General features: G+C 49.6%; 5 protein-coding genes across 5 annotated transcripts; 3 read left to right on the forward strand and 2 right to left on the reverse strand.

The window, feature by feature from the left end:
• Positions 1-1,091: 1,091 nt before the first annotated feature.
• Positions 1,092-2,060, reverse strand: FTJAE_1093 (uncharacterized protein; the record flags this gene model as incomplete). Its single annotated transcript, XM_037343819.1, has 1 exon — positions 1,092-2,060. The coding sequence occupies one exon, from the start codon at positions 2,058-2,060 to the stop codon at positions 1,092-1,094; it is 969 nt and encodes a 322-aa protein (XP_037211778.1).
• A 1,326-nt stretch (positions 2,061-3,386) lies between these two features.
• On the forward strand, positions 3,387-5,300 carry FTJAE_1094 (uncharacterized protein; the record flags this gene model as incomplete). Its single annotated transcript, XM_037343830.1, has 4 exons — positions 3,387-3,874; positions 3,924-4,106; positions 4,164-4,704; positions 4,845-5,300. The coding sequence occupies 4 exons, from the start codon at positions 3,387-3,389 to the stop codon at positions 5,298-5,300; spliced, it is 1,668 nt and encodes a 555-aa protein (XP_037211779.1).
• A 798-nt stretch (positions 5,301-6,098) lies between these two features.
• FTJAE_1095 (general amino acid permease) lies at positions 6,099-7,813 on the forward strand (the record flags this gene model as incomplete). Its single annotated transcript, XM_037343841.1, has 3 exons — positions 6,099-6,401; positions 6,454-7,330; positions 7,383-7,813. The coding sequence occupies 3 exons, from the start codon at positions 6,099-6,101 to the stop codon at positions 7,811-7,813; spliced, it is 1,611 nt and encodes a 536-aa protein (XP_037211780.1).
• A 267-nt stretch (positions 7,814-8,080) lies between these two features.
• FTJAE_1096 (Zn(II)2Cys6 transcriptional activator) lies at positions 8,081-10,068 on the reverse strand (the record flags this gene model as incomplete). The annotated part of the gene is made up of 6 exons (XM_037343852.1): positions 8,081-8,221; positions 8,275-8,955; positions 9,006-9,302; positions 9,353-9,569; positions 9,621-9,747; positions 9,804-10,068. 6 exons carry the CDS (start codon positions 10,066-10,068, stop codon positions 8,081-8,083), a joined length of 1,728 nt encoding a protein of 575 aa, XP_037211781.1.
• A 1,023-nt stretch (positions 10,069-11,091) lies between these two features.
• Positions 11,092-12,547, forward strand: FTJAE_1097 (carboxypeptidase A4; the record flags this gene model as incomplete). Its single annotated transcript, XM_037343863.1, has 5 exons — positions 11,092-11,401; positions 11,453-11,682; positions 11,737-11,848; positions 11,901-12,182; positions 12,240-12,547. The coding sequence occupies 5 exons, from the start codon at positions 11,092-11,094 to the stop codon at positions 12,545-12,547; spliced, it is 1,242 nt and encodes a 413-aa protein (XP_037211782.1).
• Positions 12,548-12,729: the final 182 nt, after the last annotated feature.

Genomic DNA, 12,729 nt, shown 5'->3' on the forward strand with positions numbered 1-12,729 from the left:
TATCTCTATAGTCTTTACCAAGAGATTACAAAGAAGTCTTGAACAAACAGCCAACAATTCTGGCAATCGAGTGATCACAACGCGCTCTTTTAAAGCTCATCATTTAGCCATGGGGACTTCATTCGCACAGACCGAACACATGATCAACAAACTCATTGCAACCTTGTATATTGCAACGTTGATGCTCACGAGTAGGAAGTCTACAACCGGACCGAAACGGGCCGTGATACGATGTCCGTGAACAGCGATCAGCATGTTGGAGATTCGTGCGGATATCATGCCCTGGCAATCATGCGTGCTAAACGACTGAACGAGTCACGCTGTGTGGACTATCCTTGGCGACAATAAAACACAGGACAACAACTTAGGGTGCCAGAATAAGCGGATCTAAAGTTTTACTAAAATGAACTAAATCTGCCTAAGCCTTTGTATCGCTCTGGCTAAACGTCCCAAGCTTTCTTGCCCCCCTTTGACATTTACCCGGGATCGTCGTTCGACTATGCACGAAAGCCCTGCTGCATTTACCTTCACTACGACATTGGGCATACGAAGAGAGTATCATCCCCGGACCCCGCGCTACCCCGCAAACGACCCATGCTTAATATTAGAAGACTGAGTTATTTCTTTGACGTCACGATGAATGCCGAACTGCTTACCTGTTCTTGACTTACGTACGGTAGTTGGAAATCGTTGAGCAGTTCTATGAAAATAGCGCGGAGGACCAAACTATCCATTGATGCCACCAAGGTTTATTCTTAAACATACAATAAGAAATCTACTTTACCATTCACAAGGGTATAAGCAATGGAAACTCTGTTTGTTGGAAGAATCAATTGATCTCTAGCTAGTGTAGCAATCCAAGATGTCTCTCTGACACCAATCTCCCGATTTTTACACCTGTTTCCTGCATCTCTGTCATGACATGGGTATCTCTGATCTCCTCATGGGTCATACTCCAATCAATCCTCTGTCAAGTCCAAAGTCAAATACATACTGGAAGAAAACTCCTCCAGCGCGATCACAAGCTAAAACTTGTCCATACGGAGATGTTCAGGCTCTCTGTTCGGTCTACATCCTTCTCACAGTCGCTTTTATTTCCAATTCTCAGGTCCATCAAAAGCCAGAGTGCCCGCCTCTCCCGGGACAGGGTGACCATGACGGTCCATGTAGACAGTCTTCTCCGAAGAGTGGACGCGCCAGACCAAGACGCGGAAGCCCCAAGCCTCAGGACCATTGAAGGCAGGCTTGAACTCATCAAGGAGAGCAGACTTGGCACCAAGGCTTCCAGGTTCCTCGAACATGTTCTTGTTCTTCTGAATCATGGTGGTGAATCGAGTGTCCTTCATGCAGATCACCTCGATGTCGCCTTCGCCAATGTTGACTGCGACGAGCTCAGCTGCGGCACCAAAGACAAGAAAGGGAATCCACTTCCACTCAGTGTATTCACCTGCTTTGCCGTCGACAGGCTTGCGGTGGAGGAATGAACGGAGGAAGGGACTTCCAGCCTGGCGGCTGTGGAAAATAGCCTTCTGAAGGAACTTGGTCGAGATCGAAAGAGTTGGGTGAGGGTTGGTGATGTTGAAAGGAGAGTTGGGATCAGTGGCACTGGTGTCCTCCGAAGCCTCCTTTTCCTTTTCCTTTTCAATACCAGTGGTAGAGCCACAGATGGTCTCCTCATCCTCACGGCCATCTTCAGACATTCCAGTACCATCATAGCGGTAAGACGCAGGGTCAGACTGGACCACCTGGTGGACCGGCATGGTGGCAGTGAACTTGATACGAGCCATAGTAGAGGCTAAGGAGTCAGTACTGTGAAGCGAGATAGAAGACTCGGAATCGGAGATGGGACCATCGGGATAAACATGGACCAGGGGTTCATCCACCTGAGGGTCAGAGGCTGGGAGGTCTGCCATGGTGTAGGTAGACAAAGTTTCGGACTTGTTGTCTTCGTTGTCGGTGTCGACGTCCTTCTCGTGAAGGCTAGCTTCAAGAGCCCACTCAAGAACTGACTTCTCAGTCTCCAGCTCTTTGAGACGATTCTGCATCTCCTCGCGACCCATGTTGGACGTGATGGGCGGATACACTATGGCGTCGGTTTTGTCGTTGTGGTAAGGTTACAGACAACGGGTAGTCTTTTTGTCTGTCGTGAAAGGTGTTATTTAGTTGCTTTTGAGATATTGTCAAGTTACTCACGAGTTGTTGTCAAATTTGCGGTTGCGGTTGTGTGAAAAGGGAAGATGGTTGAAGGTCCAAGTTGAGAGATGAAATTTGTTTATGAGGAGATGGAAGAGACTGGGGCATCGCACGGCATCTGCCACTGTCACTGGCACTGATTTCGTCAACAGCACTTCCATTGGCACTGGGCACCTCTCTGTTCTCTGGTTTCTTGCTTGGCTGGCCAGCATTCACTTGGTGTCCCACTCATGTTCATAGAGTCTTGCTCTGACACTGCTCGCCAGACGTCAACTCAGTTGTACTTGACCCAGTTTCAGGTTCCATTCTTATAGCACTTCTGTTCCAAAGAAAGCTTCCAGGCGCGTCTAAGCCTTTACTGTGCCGTCACGTCTTCTTCGTTTGTTCATGGGGGCAGCTTTCTTCAGGGATATTCAGCCCAGCTGTCCATGATTATACGACTATTTTAACTCTTACACTATAGTGTTCGCGGTACGAGGAGGAGTAGTACTTCTGTTAGTTCACGCTCTCTAGTATCTACAGTTGTTCTGTTGCTGTTCAACAAGTCGTCATAGGCATCCTTATCAGCCTGACTACACGATCTGAATTGAATTGTTATGGCAATCAGAAGGCTCATGTTACATGTCTCGAGGTTTGTGAACTTATCAGTTCTGCCCACATGATTTGAGAATAGTCCGGGCTATTTCAGATAGCGAATCTGGATGTATTCCGACTCGTCATCCTATTCCCTTCCTTCGTAGTTCTACGCTCCAATAAAGTCAAAGTTGTCCCAGTGCATAACATCATGATGGCTGTGCAATTACTACAGTGATTGGTTCCCACCTCACCGATACAATGTCTTATACCCACCAGTGGCTGCAAGTTTATCAGTGCTATTGCCATATACGGAAAGCAGTGCGGCTGACACAAGGCATATTTCAATCTTGTCAATACCAATCAATAGTTGTGTGGCTTATGCATGACACGCTGGTCAATCAACTCTGCATGATAATCAAGGCAGAAGTGCAACTAAGACTTCTCTGAGTGGCTAAGCCTCCACACTAGTGGAGGAGGGGCCTCAGTGAGACTGCACCATTGTGCAGTCAGCCCGCAGGAGGACGGAGGAAAGTAAAGTTCAAAAGAGAGCTGAAGCCCCCGAGTTTTCGAGCGACTTTTGTTCGGTTTGTTGAGCCGCGAGAGCCATTGTCCTCAAAATGGCTGACCACTCCCTTGATGCTGTTGCCCAGCTGGGTATGAGTCTCGCGAGTAGACTCAACCTGCACTCTGAAGGATGTCGCAAGTCTCGCCAGCGACTCCCAAAACTTGTGTCTCTGGTCAACTCGACTGCCTCGACCATCCGTCAGATCCATGAACTGATGCAGCAGAACGACAAGATCTTCACCGAAGCTTGCGTGAAGGACATCAAGTCTTTTGTTGCCAAATGCAAGGCTATCTATATCGGAGTTCTGACTCTCATCGCTAAAAAGACACAAAGTGTCAGTGGAGACAAGGATGCAAAGACCCTGTCAGCTGAGCAGATTGAGGAGCTCTTGACCTGCCCTGCCAACATGAGTGTCTGGCGAACTGAAGCTTGGAACTGGCTGGAGCCGCGATTCAAGATTTGCCAGCAGGAGTTGAAGCAAGTCAAGTTCGAGCTTGTCCTGCGTTATCTCCTTGGCAGTATCGCTCGGCTTCAGATGGAGTCAGTTAATCCCTTCTCTCCCTCTACAGTTCAGCTGCTGACGAGTCAGAACTATGATACGTTCCCCAGGCGCTTGGGAGAATGAAAACTCCCTGCGATGTTTTGCTGAGAATGTCGCTGAAAGGCGTGTGATGTACTACAAGTCTTACAACAGAAGACGAGCTGCGTATAATAAGGCACCTTCGCCAAAGCCCTCGTTTGACGACGTCAGAAGTGTTTATTCAACATCTACGTCAGTATCTACCCTTCCGTTAGCAATAACATCTTACTGACTGTATATCCCGTACAGGACAAGTACCGCTGTCCTTCCTTCCCGCGTGACAGTGATCAACGGAGACAGCATTGATGAGAAGGCCAAGACTGAAACTGTCGAAACTGAGAAAGAATCTTCAGAAGTTACTGTTGAGAACACTATCGAGAACAAAAAGCCTATTGACTCCCCTCGAAACTGGTTCCAACGTCTCTTCTCTTCTGGTCCCAAAGAGGATTGGAAGAATGAAGACATCATGGCTTTCGTCCTTGACATGAGCCACGCAAACAAGCTCATCACAAGACTGGAGCTAGATGACAAGGAGCTCAAAGCCAACCTCTCCAAGCTAACCTCTAGTCGTCTCTTCAAACGTCGACCTAACCTTGTCGAGCAATACTCGGCACTCGATCAGAGTGTTCGCCAAGATGTCGATAATGCCATCATTGTCGCAAAGCGCAAGAGCACCCGTGAGATGACTCTTGTCGCCATGATCGCCAAGAAGTCAGACGCGCAGAAGGCAGCTGACAAAGGCTCTGGTTTCCATTATGCTCCTGATCTCAATGTCACTCTCTACTTCAAGGTGGGTACTGAGTTTGAGCCGATCTATCTGATGGATGGAGATAGAAGGCTTGAGTTACCTTACACATCTTGTGCCACTTACAAGGTAGAAAACCCAAACAAGAATGACTTGAACGAACTGATACTAATATTTTATCGCAGATGATGAGAGATCTCATGACTCAAACCAACTGGGCCCCTGGCATTGCTCATCAGGTCATGGCCGGTCGTTACGATCTCTGCACCCAAGATGGTCTAGCGGTTATGCTTGGAACCTGGGACTCAGTCCGTCGTCCCGGCATGACACTGACCCTCAAGATCTGGCCACCGCCAGTTCCACCCGGTCCACCTCGGCCCAGAATGTATCCACCCCCGCCCATCGGCTACGTCCCGCCGGTCAAGAAATATCGCGAAGAGATGAAGGAGACCTATCATGAGATGGTCGAATTGCTCGGCCTCTCGGAAGAGTGTGTCCCGGACCAGGAGACTGTCAAGTCTGGACTGGGAGATCTTCTGCGTCTGTGGACTAATGCTATTGATCCCCATACAGAGGATTGTTCGGACTGCGCATCATTCATGATGAGCTATAGCTCTTCGAGCTCTGAGTACAGCGACTGAAATACTATCATACTAGTGATATTGGGTGGGAATGTCTCCTTTGTTGAGTGCTTATGTTTACCTTGATGACCAAATTGATGATCTGATTCTCGAGAACCCTGTTGTCTGAAATGCCGCGGTAGTGAACAGTCGCCAAATGCACAAGACATGGGCGCAATGCATGTTCAAGCTGAATGTCTTGTGCGGGTCTACCAGATGCGAAACATATCAATGACATGAATGATTTGTTCACTAATCTTGTCTCATTCCTTCTAGAACAAATGTATGCTACCAAACATCGCCCGATTCAACTGAAACACCATAATCAGGTATAATGACACCTTTTCGTCAAACTTAAACCCGCATGAACCTTATAGGCCTACCCATCAATTAACGACTCTAGAAATGGTGCAACATCAATATCCTACGTAATGAGCCGCTCTGGACCCCTGACCAACAACCACCAACAAATAGATGGCGAGACAATTCCAGGTGATAATTCGCCATCGTATCCACTGCACTCGCCCCCTAACGAGCCCAGAAGCCGACAAGCGGAGGTTAGACTTTTTCTCTCGCCGCTAGAAGCTCCACATCAGCTGTCCCCAAGCCCCATATTCTTCCCCATTCTCACTACGCTCTAGGGGACACCGCGCGCTAGCAGTGAAAACTTCGAATTGCGCAATCGGAGCCTTGTAAGAAAAAGAAGAAAAAAACTGGATAGTACCGAGATTAAATAGAGAAACAAAAGGATCTGGTTATTCCTTGGCGATGGAACATTATCCTCTCTCCACATTCTCTCCTTCTTGTGGTGATATCAACATGACGTCTAATAAGGGTCTTGACGTTGATGCTATTCAGGCTGCTCCGCCCGTGGTGCAGAACCATGATACCGATGATGAGAAGCCTGTTCTCAACACGGGAGGCCATGGGCCTACGCAGCGAAGACTGAAGGACTATCATATCACTTGGATTGGTCTTTGCAGTGGTATTGGTACGGGTCTGTTTATTGGAACTGGTTCTGCTTATGCCAGTGCTGGTCCTGCTGGTCTGCTTCTGGCGTACATTGTCGTTGGCGCTGTTCTTTGGTGTGTTATGCAGAGTATTTCTGAGCTCGCGACACTGGTAAGATCCCTCAGATAGGTTCTGATGTGACGGCGCTGACCCGTAACTATAGTTCCCCACTGCTGGTTCATTCCCTCACTGGGCCACTCGCTTCATTGACCCTTCAGTCGGTTTCTCACTCGCCATCTCATACGGTTACTGCTACACCATCGCCATTGCCTCCGAATGCTCAGCCGCCGCTGTTCTCGTCAGCTACTGGACCGATCTCACTCCCGCCGTCGTCATCACCATCAGTCTGGTTCTCATCCTATGGATCAACTTGATGAGCGTCCGGTTCTTCGGCGAGACTGAAGTCGTCACTGGCGGTATCAAGGTTCTCTGCTTCCTCGGTCTCGTCATTGTCGCGATTGTCATCACTGCTGGCGGTGGTCCCAATCACAAGTCCATTGGCTTCAAGTACTGGAACAACCCTGGTGCTTGGGTCGACTACAATGGCATTACTGGCTCAACTGGACATTTCCTTGGCTTTCTCTCTGCCTTCGTCAATGCTTCTTTCTCTTTCGTTGGTGTTGAGACCGTCGTCATCACAGCCGCCGAATCCGTCAACCCTCACAAGGCTATCCCCAAGGCCGCCAACCGCGTCACCTATCGTATCGGCTTCTTCTACGTCCTCGGAGCGCTCTTGATCGGACTGATCGTAGATCCAAGGAACGCTGACCTTGTTTCCGGCTCTGGTAACGCCAAAAGCTCCCCATGGGTCATCGCCATCCAGACCGCTGGTATCAAGGTCCTCCCTTCCATCGTCAACGCCTGTATCCTGGTTTCTGCTTGGTCTGCTGGTAACTCGTACTGCTGGGTTGGCTCACGTATGATCCTCGCCATGACCACCGACCGACAGCTCCCTCAGTTCTTCGCCCGCACTACCAAGAACGGTGTTCCTTATGTAGCAGTTATCACTGCTTGGCTCTTCGGACCCTTGGCCTACCTGAGTAAGTTACTCCTGCCATAATCATCTCTCATTGCCTTACTAACAACCATTAGGTCTCGGTTCCGGTGGCGCCGCTCAGGCTTTCTCTTGGCTTCTCAACCTCAGCACAGTCGCAGGCCTCATTGCATGGGGAACTCTCTGCTTCTGTTACCTCCGCTTCTACCGCGCCATGAAGGTGCAAGGCGTCGACCGCAACACCCTCCCCTGGAAGGCACCTTGGCAACCCTACACTGCCTGGTTCGGCGGCATTGGGTCCATCGTCATCACTCTTGTCGCTGGATTCCCTGTCTTCCTCAAGGGCAACTGGAAGACTGCCGATTTCGTTGCTTCTTACGTTGGCATCCCAATCTTCATCGTTCCCATCATCGCGTGGAAGCTTTATTACCGCACCAAGGTTCTGCGAGCCCACGAAATCGACTTGTGGTCTGGTCGTTTATCCGACGATGCCATCTCAGCCCATGACACTGAGCGGGAGCATGTTTAATCGCTGTCCTCGCGTATGACACATCTTCAAAAACTCTTGCATGGAACAATGTTTCAAGGCCTTGCGGCATCAAATTTATAGACCATACTTAGAATTAATCTCTCATCATTGGAAACGTATATAGAAAAGCGATATCAACCAAATAGAATTGGACTTTCAAGCTTGGCAATGTCACGGGACTTTACTACATGCATAATGAACACCTACGAGCATCTTAATCGCGTATGTTATTAATGCTCGACAGTGAAAGGCCAATCTAGCTTGAGTCTACTGCCAAACAATTCCTTGATCAAAGTCAACCTGCTCTGGCGTACTTGCAGTAGGACATAATATCACAATCCCATTCTCCTTATCCTCTTGGCCTGGAATTGGATGATCAATGTTGAGATCTGCCATCATCACCCCGACCTGAGCAACTCGTTAGCCAACGCGCCAAGTCGGCAGCCTTAGCATCAACTTACCTTCCCAGCAGTCTCTTGATCGACTCCAGACGCTCTTAATGTCTGCGCTAGACGAACAGCCAACGACGCTGCAAACATGTTGTTCTTCCCTACTTCCACCATAACAGTCATGAGAGCTGTAAAGTTGGCCTCGCTTTGAAGGTCACCTGTAGTAAAGAAGTCCGACAGGAAGAAGGATGCCGCGATGAATGACGCAAACGAGACCAGCGGATTGCGGAACCTGGTATTCAGATCCGTGACCAGCGCCACAGTGATCATTATTTGAACCGCCGATTCCATCACTCTCGTTTTCGTAGTAGGCAGCGCAGCCATGTCCACCTGTGATCTTGTCAACGCAGACTGATGAATGCATATCAGGGCCGTATGTAACTGAAGATTGATGAGTACAGCTTCAGGGCTCTCCATATTCTCCGGACACCTGAGATCCAACGGCAATGTCGCAAATGCATTTGTGACTGCTTCATCGAGTTGTTGGAGTTGGTGCCAGTCATTGTTGTCTTCATCTTCTTCGACATTTCTGGAGAAGTTGAAGCACTCGTTGAAGAGATGGACAGCGACTACTCTGCAGGCGCTTGTAGAGAGCTCGTACATACCCTGCCCTAGGGCTTGCCTCAGAGTCAGGGTGGCTATTGGGGTATTTGACAGCAATGCATCGATGGATGATGGAAGTCGGGTTTGTATCTAGCTTGGTCAGATGCTAGCATCAAACTTTGGGAGTTAGCTGTACTCACGCTCCTCCAATCCATCATGGTCGGCCATCCGCCAGTGCTGCTTGTGATACGGTCAGTTGTGAAAATGACCCAGAAGGTCTTTCTGCGCTCTTCCTCCTCAGTGAAGTCCGACGCAATCGGGAGTGTCAAGCCTGCTGCATTCTTCCCGTCTAGTCGGTGCAGTCCAAGGATTTGGGCTAACCGGATAGCCCTCGCTATGCTCATTGATGCTCGTGAGAACCAGAGATGCTGTGCTTCGAAATGGCTTATGAGAACCCAAGCTTGGCAATGCGATAGCGATATCTGATCACTATCGCTCTGCTTTTGGTCAATGTCATGCTGGACGTGTCGCTCTCGGGAAAACGCACCTTCATCTCATCGGCTTGGATGTACTGGCGGGCTCTCACATAAAACGCTTCAGCCATGTGCTTGTAAGTGGGCGATGCGCTTGCTCCAGCGGCTAGGATGGCATACTGCAGGCACATGGGCGGCTGCATATGAGCAGGCCTGTAGAGTGATGCGATATACCTCTCGCCATGGATCATGAAAGAGTCGGACTGAAGTTTGGTAAAGTATATTGATGTTCTGACAGCTCAAATTAGTCCTTCGGGCTCATAGGCTATTTGTGAAGCTTACAGTTCATCCACCAAATGGGGAGGCGGCAAGCCCTCAAATCGGCCAGTGTCGACGAGTTCTGTGCTGGTACTAAAAGGCTGAAATTCTGGCGGACTGCTCTGAGCTTCTAATCTAGCCTCCAAGTCTCCTACAAACACTGTCAATGACCCAAGTCTCAGTGAAGCTGTCTCCACTCCCACTTACGGATGCGACTTTGCATATCCCGAAGTCGCGGTCTGTTGGCGGGATTAATCACCGGCTTCTTCCTCGCCGAGGGATAATCGCAGACTTCACCAATCTTGACGCATCGGCCACAGATTGGCAAGACCCTGTTACATTTCAACTTGCGCACTCTGCATCGCTGGCAGGACCACGGCGACAGCGGGCCCAGGTCAGATTCGGAGCTTGAGGGCGCCTGTGGCGACTGGGAGTGAGAGTGAGAGTGAGATTGAGAGGGTGACACGGACATGGTTTAGTGGCGTCGGCGGGGTACCTCTTGGCAAGCAGTACCTGATAACGAAGGCCTATAACAGGCGCTGAGCTATTGCTGCAAGATCGAGATGGTTTTGTTTCAGGGAAAAGGATAGAGACTAAGGTTTGTTTGAGCACGATACTTTGCTCTTTGCTCTCTGACTTTAGCTGCGGGGAGAATGTCAGCATGCCTTCCTGTTTTGGGTTACTGGATTCCTACGATGATGTCTCTCTTATCTTATCTCCCAACGGTCATACACGGTCAATACTATAAGCTTAAGCCAACCTCAAAAATCACCTCTACCTACATCCATACATCATAAAAGATCTTCCCAATCATCACAGTCAATTAGTTTTGTCTCTCGTAACATTTTTACGAACTCTTGGTCCTGCTACCCACCACTTGACCTCCCCTCGTTATCGCCATTCATCAAGGTTCATCACCCAAGTCACTCTGTTTCAATGCACCGTCTCAGAACAGTTAAAGCCCAATAAACACTGCGTCACGAATTAACTGGCGAGCAAAAGGTCTCGACTATAACCGTCCGTGCCCGCATCGGGACATCGCACATACTAGGACTTTAAGCATATCAAAAACCTTCTAGACTACCGAAGATCGTCATCACTTTCCTTTACCAGTCACCAATTCCGACCAATGCCTCGCCCCGATTCGCTGGTTCCCCAGCGCGTAGAGATGATCAGGAACCTTTGCACTGCCGGCCAAACTAACATCACAGCGATAATGCACCAACCGACAGGGGTGTCGCCAAATGGAGCTGCCCCTTTGGGAAAGGCAAATGGGAGCTTCCGTGCTTGGGCTGTTGTATCACATATATCACCTACCTTTTTTGAAGCTATCGTCCGCATGGCATCATTCACAGAAGTTCTTCGAGATAGACGGGTCTGCTGATCGTACAATAGTATCAAGATATCTCGTCTTGGCTAACTATAAATTCGAGGTCACGACCGCTCTGTGAAACCCATCACCCCGCACCTCAAATCATCCTTCTTCACTGACAAGATGCGGTCCTCTCTTCTCCTCGCTCTTCTCCCTCTGGCTATTGCCACGGCTGTCCCCAGCTCCAAGAAGTTTGACTACAACGGCTTCAAGAGCCTGCGTGTCACTCTTCCCAAGGGCGCCAAGAATGCTGTAGCCGAGATCAACAAGCTCTCTGCTACCATCCTCAACCCCGGTGCCAAAGAGGAGCTTGACATCGTTGTTTCTCCTGACAACATCGACGCCGTCACCAAGATTGCCTCCGGCACCACTGTCCTCGTCGAGGATGTCGGTGCTGCTCTTGCTGAGGAGGAGACCTCTGAGATCTACGCTGGTGAGTATTCCACGTAACGTATGAAACGCCAAGGAGCTAACATATGTGCAGTCCCCAGTGAATCTTGGTTCACCGCCTATCACAGCTACGCTGATCACCTCCAGTTCCTGAAGGACCTCCAGTCTAGCTTCCCTAGCCAGTCTGAGATTGTCACTCTTGGCAACTCTTTCCAGGGTCGTGCTCTCACTGGTATTCACATCTGGGGTAGCGGTGGTAAGGGCTCCAAGCCCGCCATTGTCTTCCACGGAACTGTCCACGCTCGCGAGTGGATTGCCACCATGGTATATTTGCCTCAACAGTAATTGTAATGTGAACTATAACTAATGGTTGAGTAGACTGCCGAGTACATGGCCTACCAGCTGTTGACCAAATACAGCAGCGACTCCGCTGTCAAGGCTATCGTCGACAAGTTCGACTTCTACATCACCCCTGTTGTTAACCCCGATGGTAGGCTCTGTCCGTCTAATCATTCTATCTACCCTTCTAACCATAATGATAGGCTTCGTTTACACTCAGACCACCAACCGTCTCTGGCGCAAGAACCGACAGACTGTTTCTGGAAACTCCTGCGTTGGTCGTGACATCAACCGTAACTGGCCTTACAAGTGGGAGCTCACGGGTGGTGCCTCCACCAACCCTTGTGACGAGACCTACAAGGGACAAGCTGCTGGTGACAGCCCTGAGCTCAAGGCTATCAAGGGCCAGATCGACTCTCTTGCTGCTGGCAAGGGTATCACCTTCTACGTTGACTTCCACTCTTATGGTCAGTACGTCCTCTGGCGTAAGTTATCCTGCAATTCCCTCAATGTCTTCTTACCAATACTAATAATATCTCCAGCCTACGGCTACGACTGCAGCTTCGTCGCCCCTGAGGAGGCCGCCCTCAAGACCGTTGGTACCCGCATCACCAATGCCATCCGCAGCAACTCTGGTCAGACTTACACTGCTGGTAACTCTTGCCGCGCCCTGTATGCTACCACTGGCGACAGTCTCGACTACATCCAGGGTGTTGCTAAGGCTAAGTACTCTTACACCATCGAGCTCCGTGACCGCGGTACCTATGGCTTCAGCTTGCCTGCCAGCCAGATCCAGGCTACTGTCCGCGAGACTTGGGCTGGTATCGTTGCTGGTCTGACCGGTCTGTAAATGTCAGACTGGGCTGACGTGGTGTCACATATTTATCACGATGGATGGCCATGCTCGGAATCGGCAGATTGCTACCTGAAAAGGTCCAAGAAGATTGGTTGGCTTTGTTTAAAGTACATATTACTCAAAATACATACATGATTCTCAAAACACTGTTCCATAATTTCGTTTATGTACTCGCA

This window comes from Fusarium tjaetaba, assembly GCF_013396195.1.
Source record: "Fusarium tjaetaba strain NRRL 66243 chromosome Unknown NRRL66243_c0000023, whole genome shotgun sequence".
In the NCBI taxonomy this organism is placed as follows: domain Eukaryota; kingdom Fungi; phylum Ascomycota; class Sordariomycetes; order Hypocreales; family Nectriaceae; genus Fusarium; species Fusarium tjaetaba.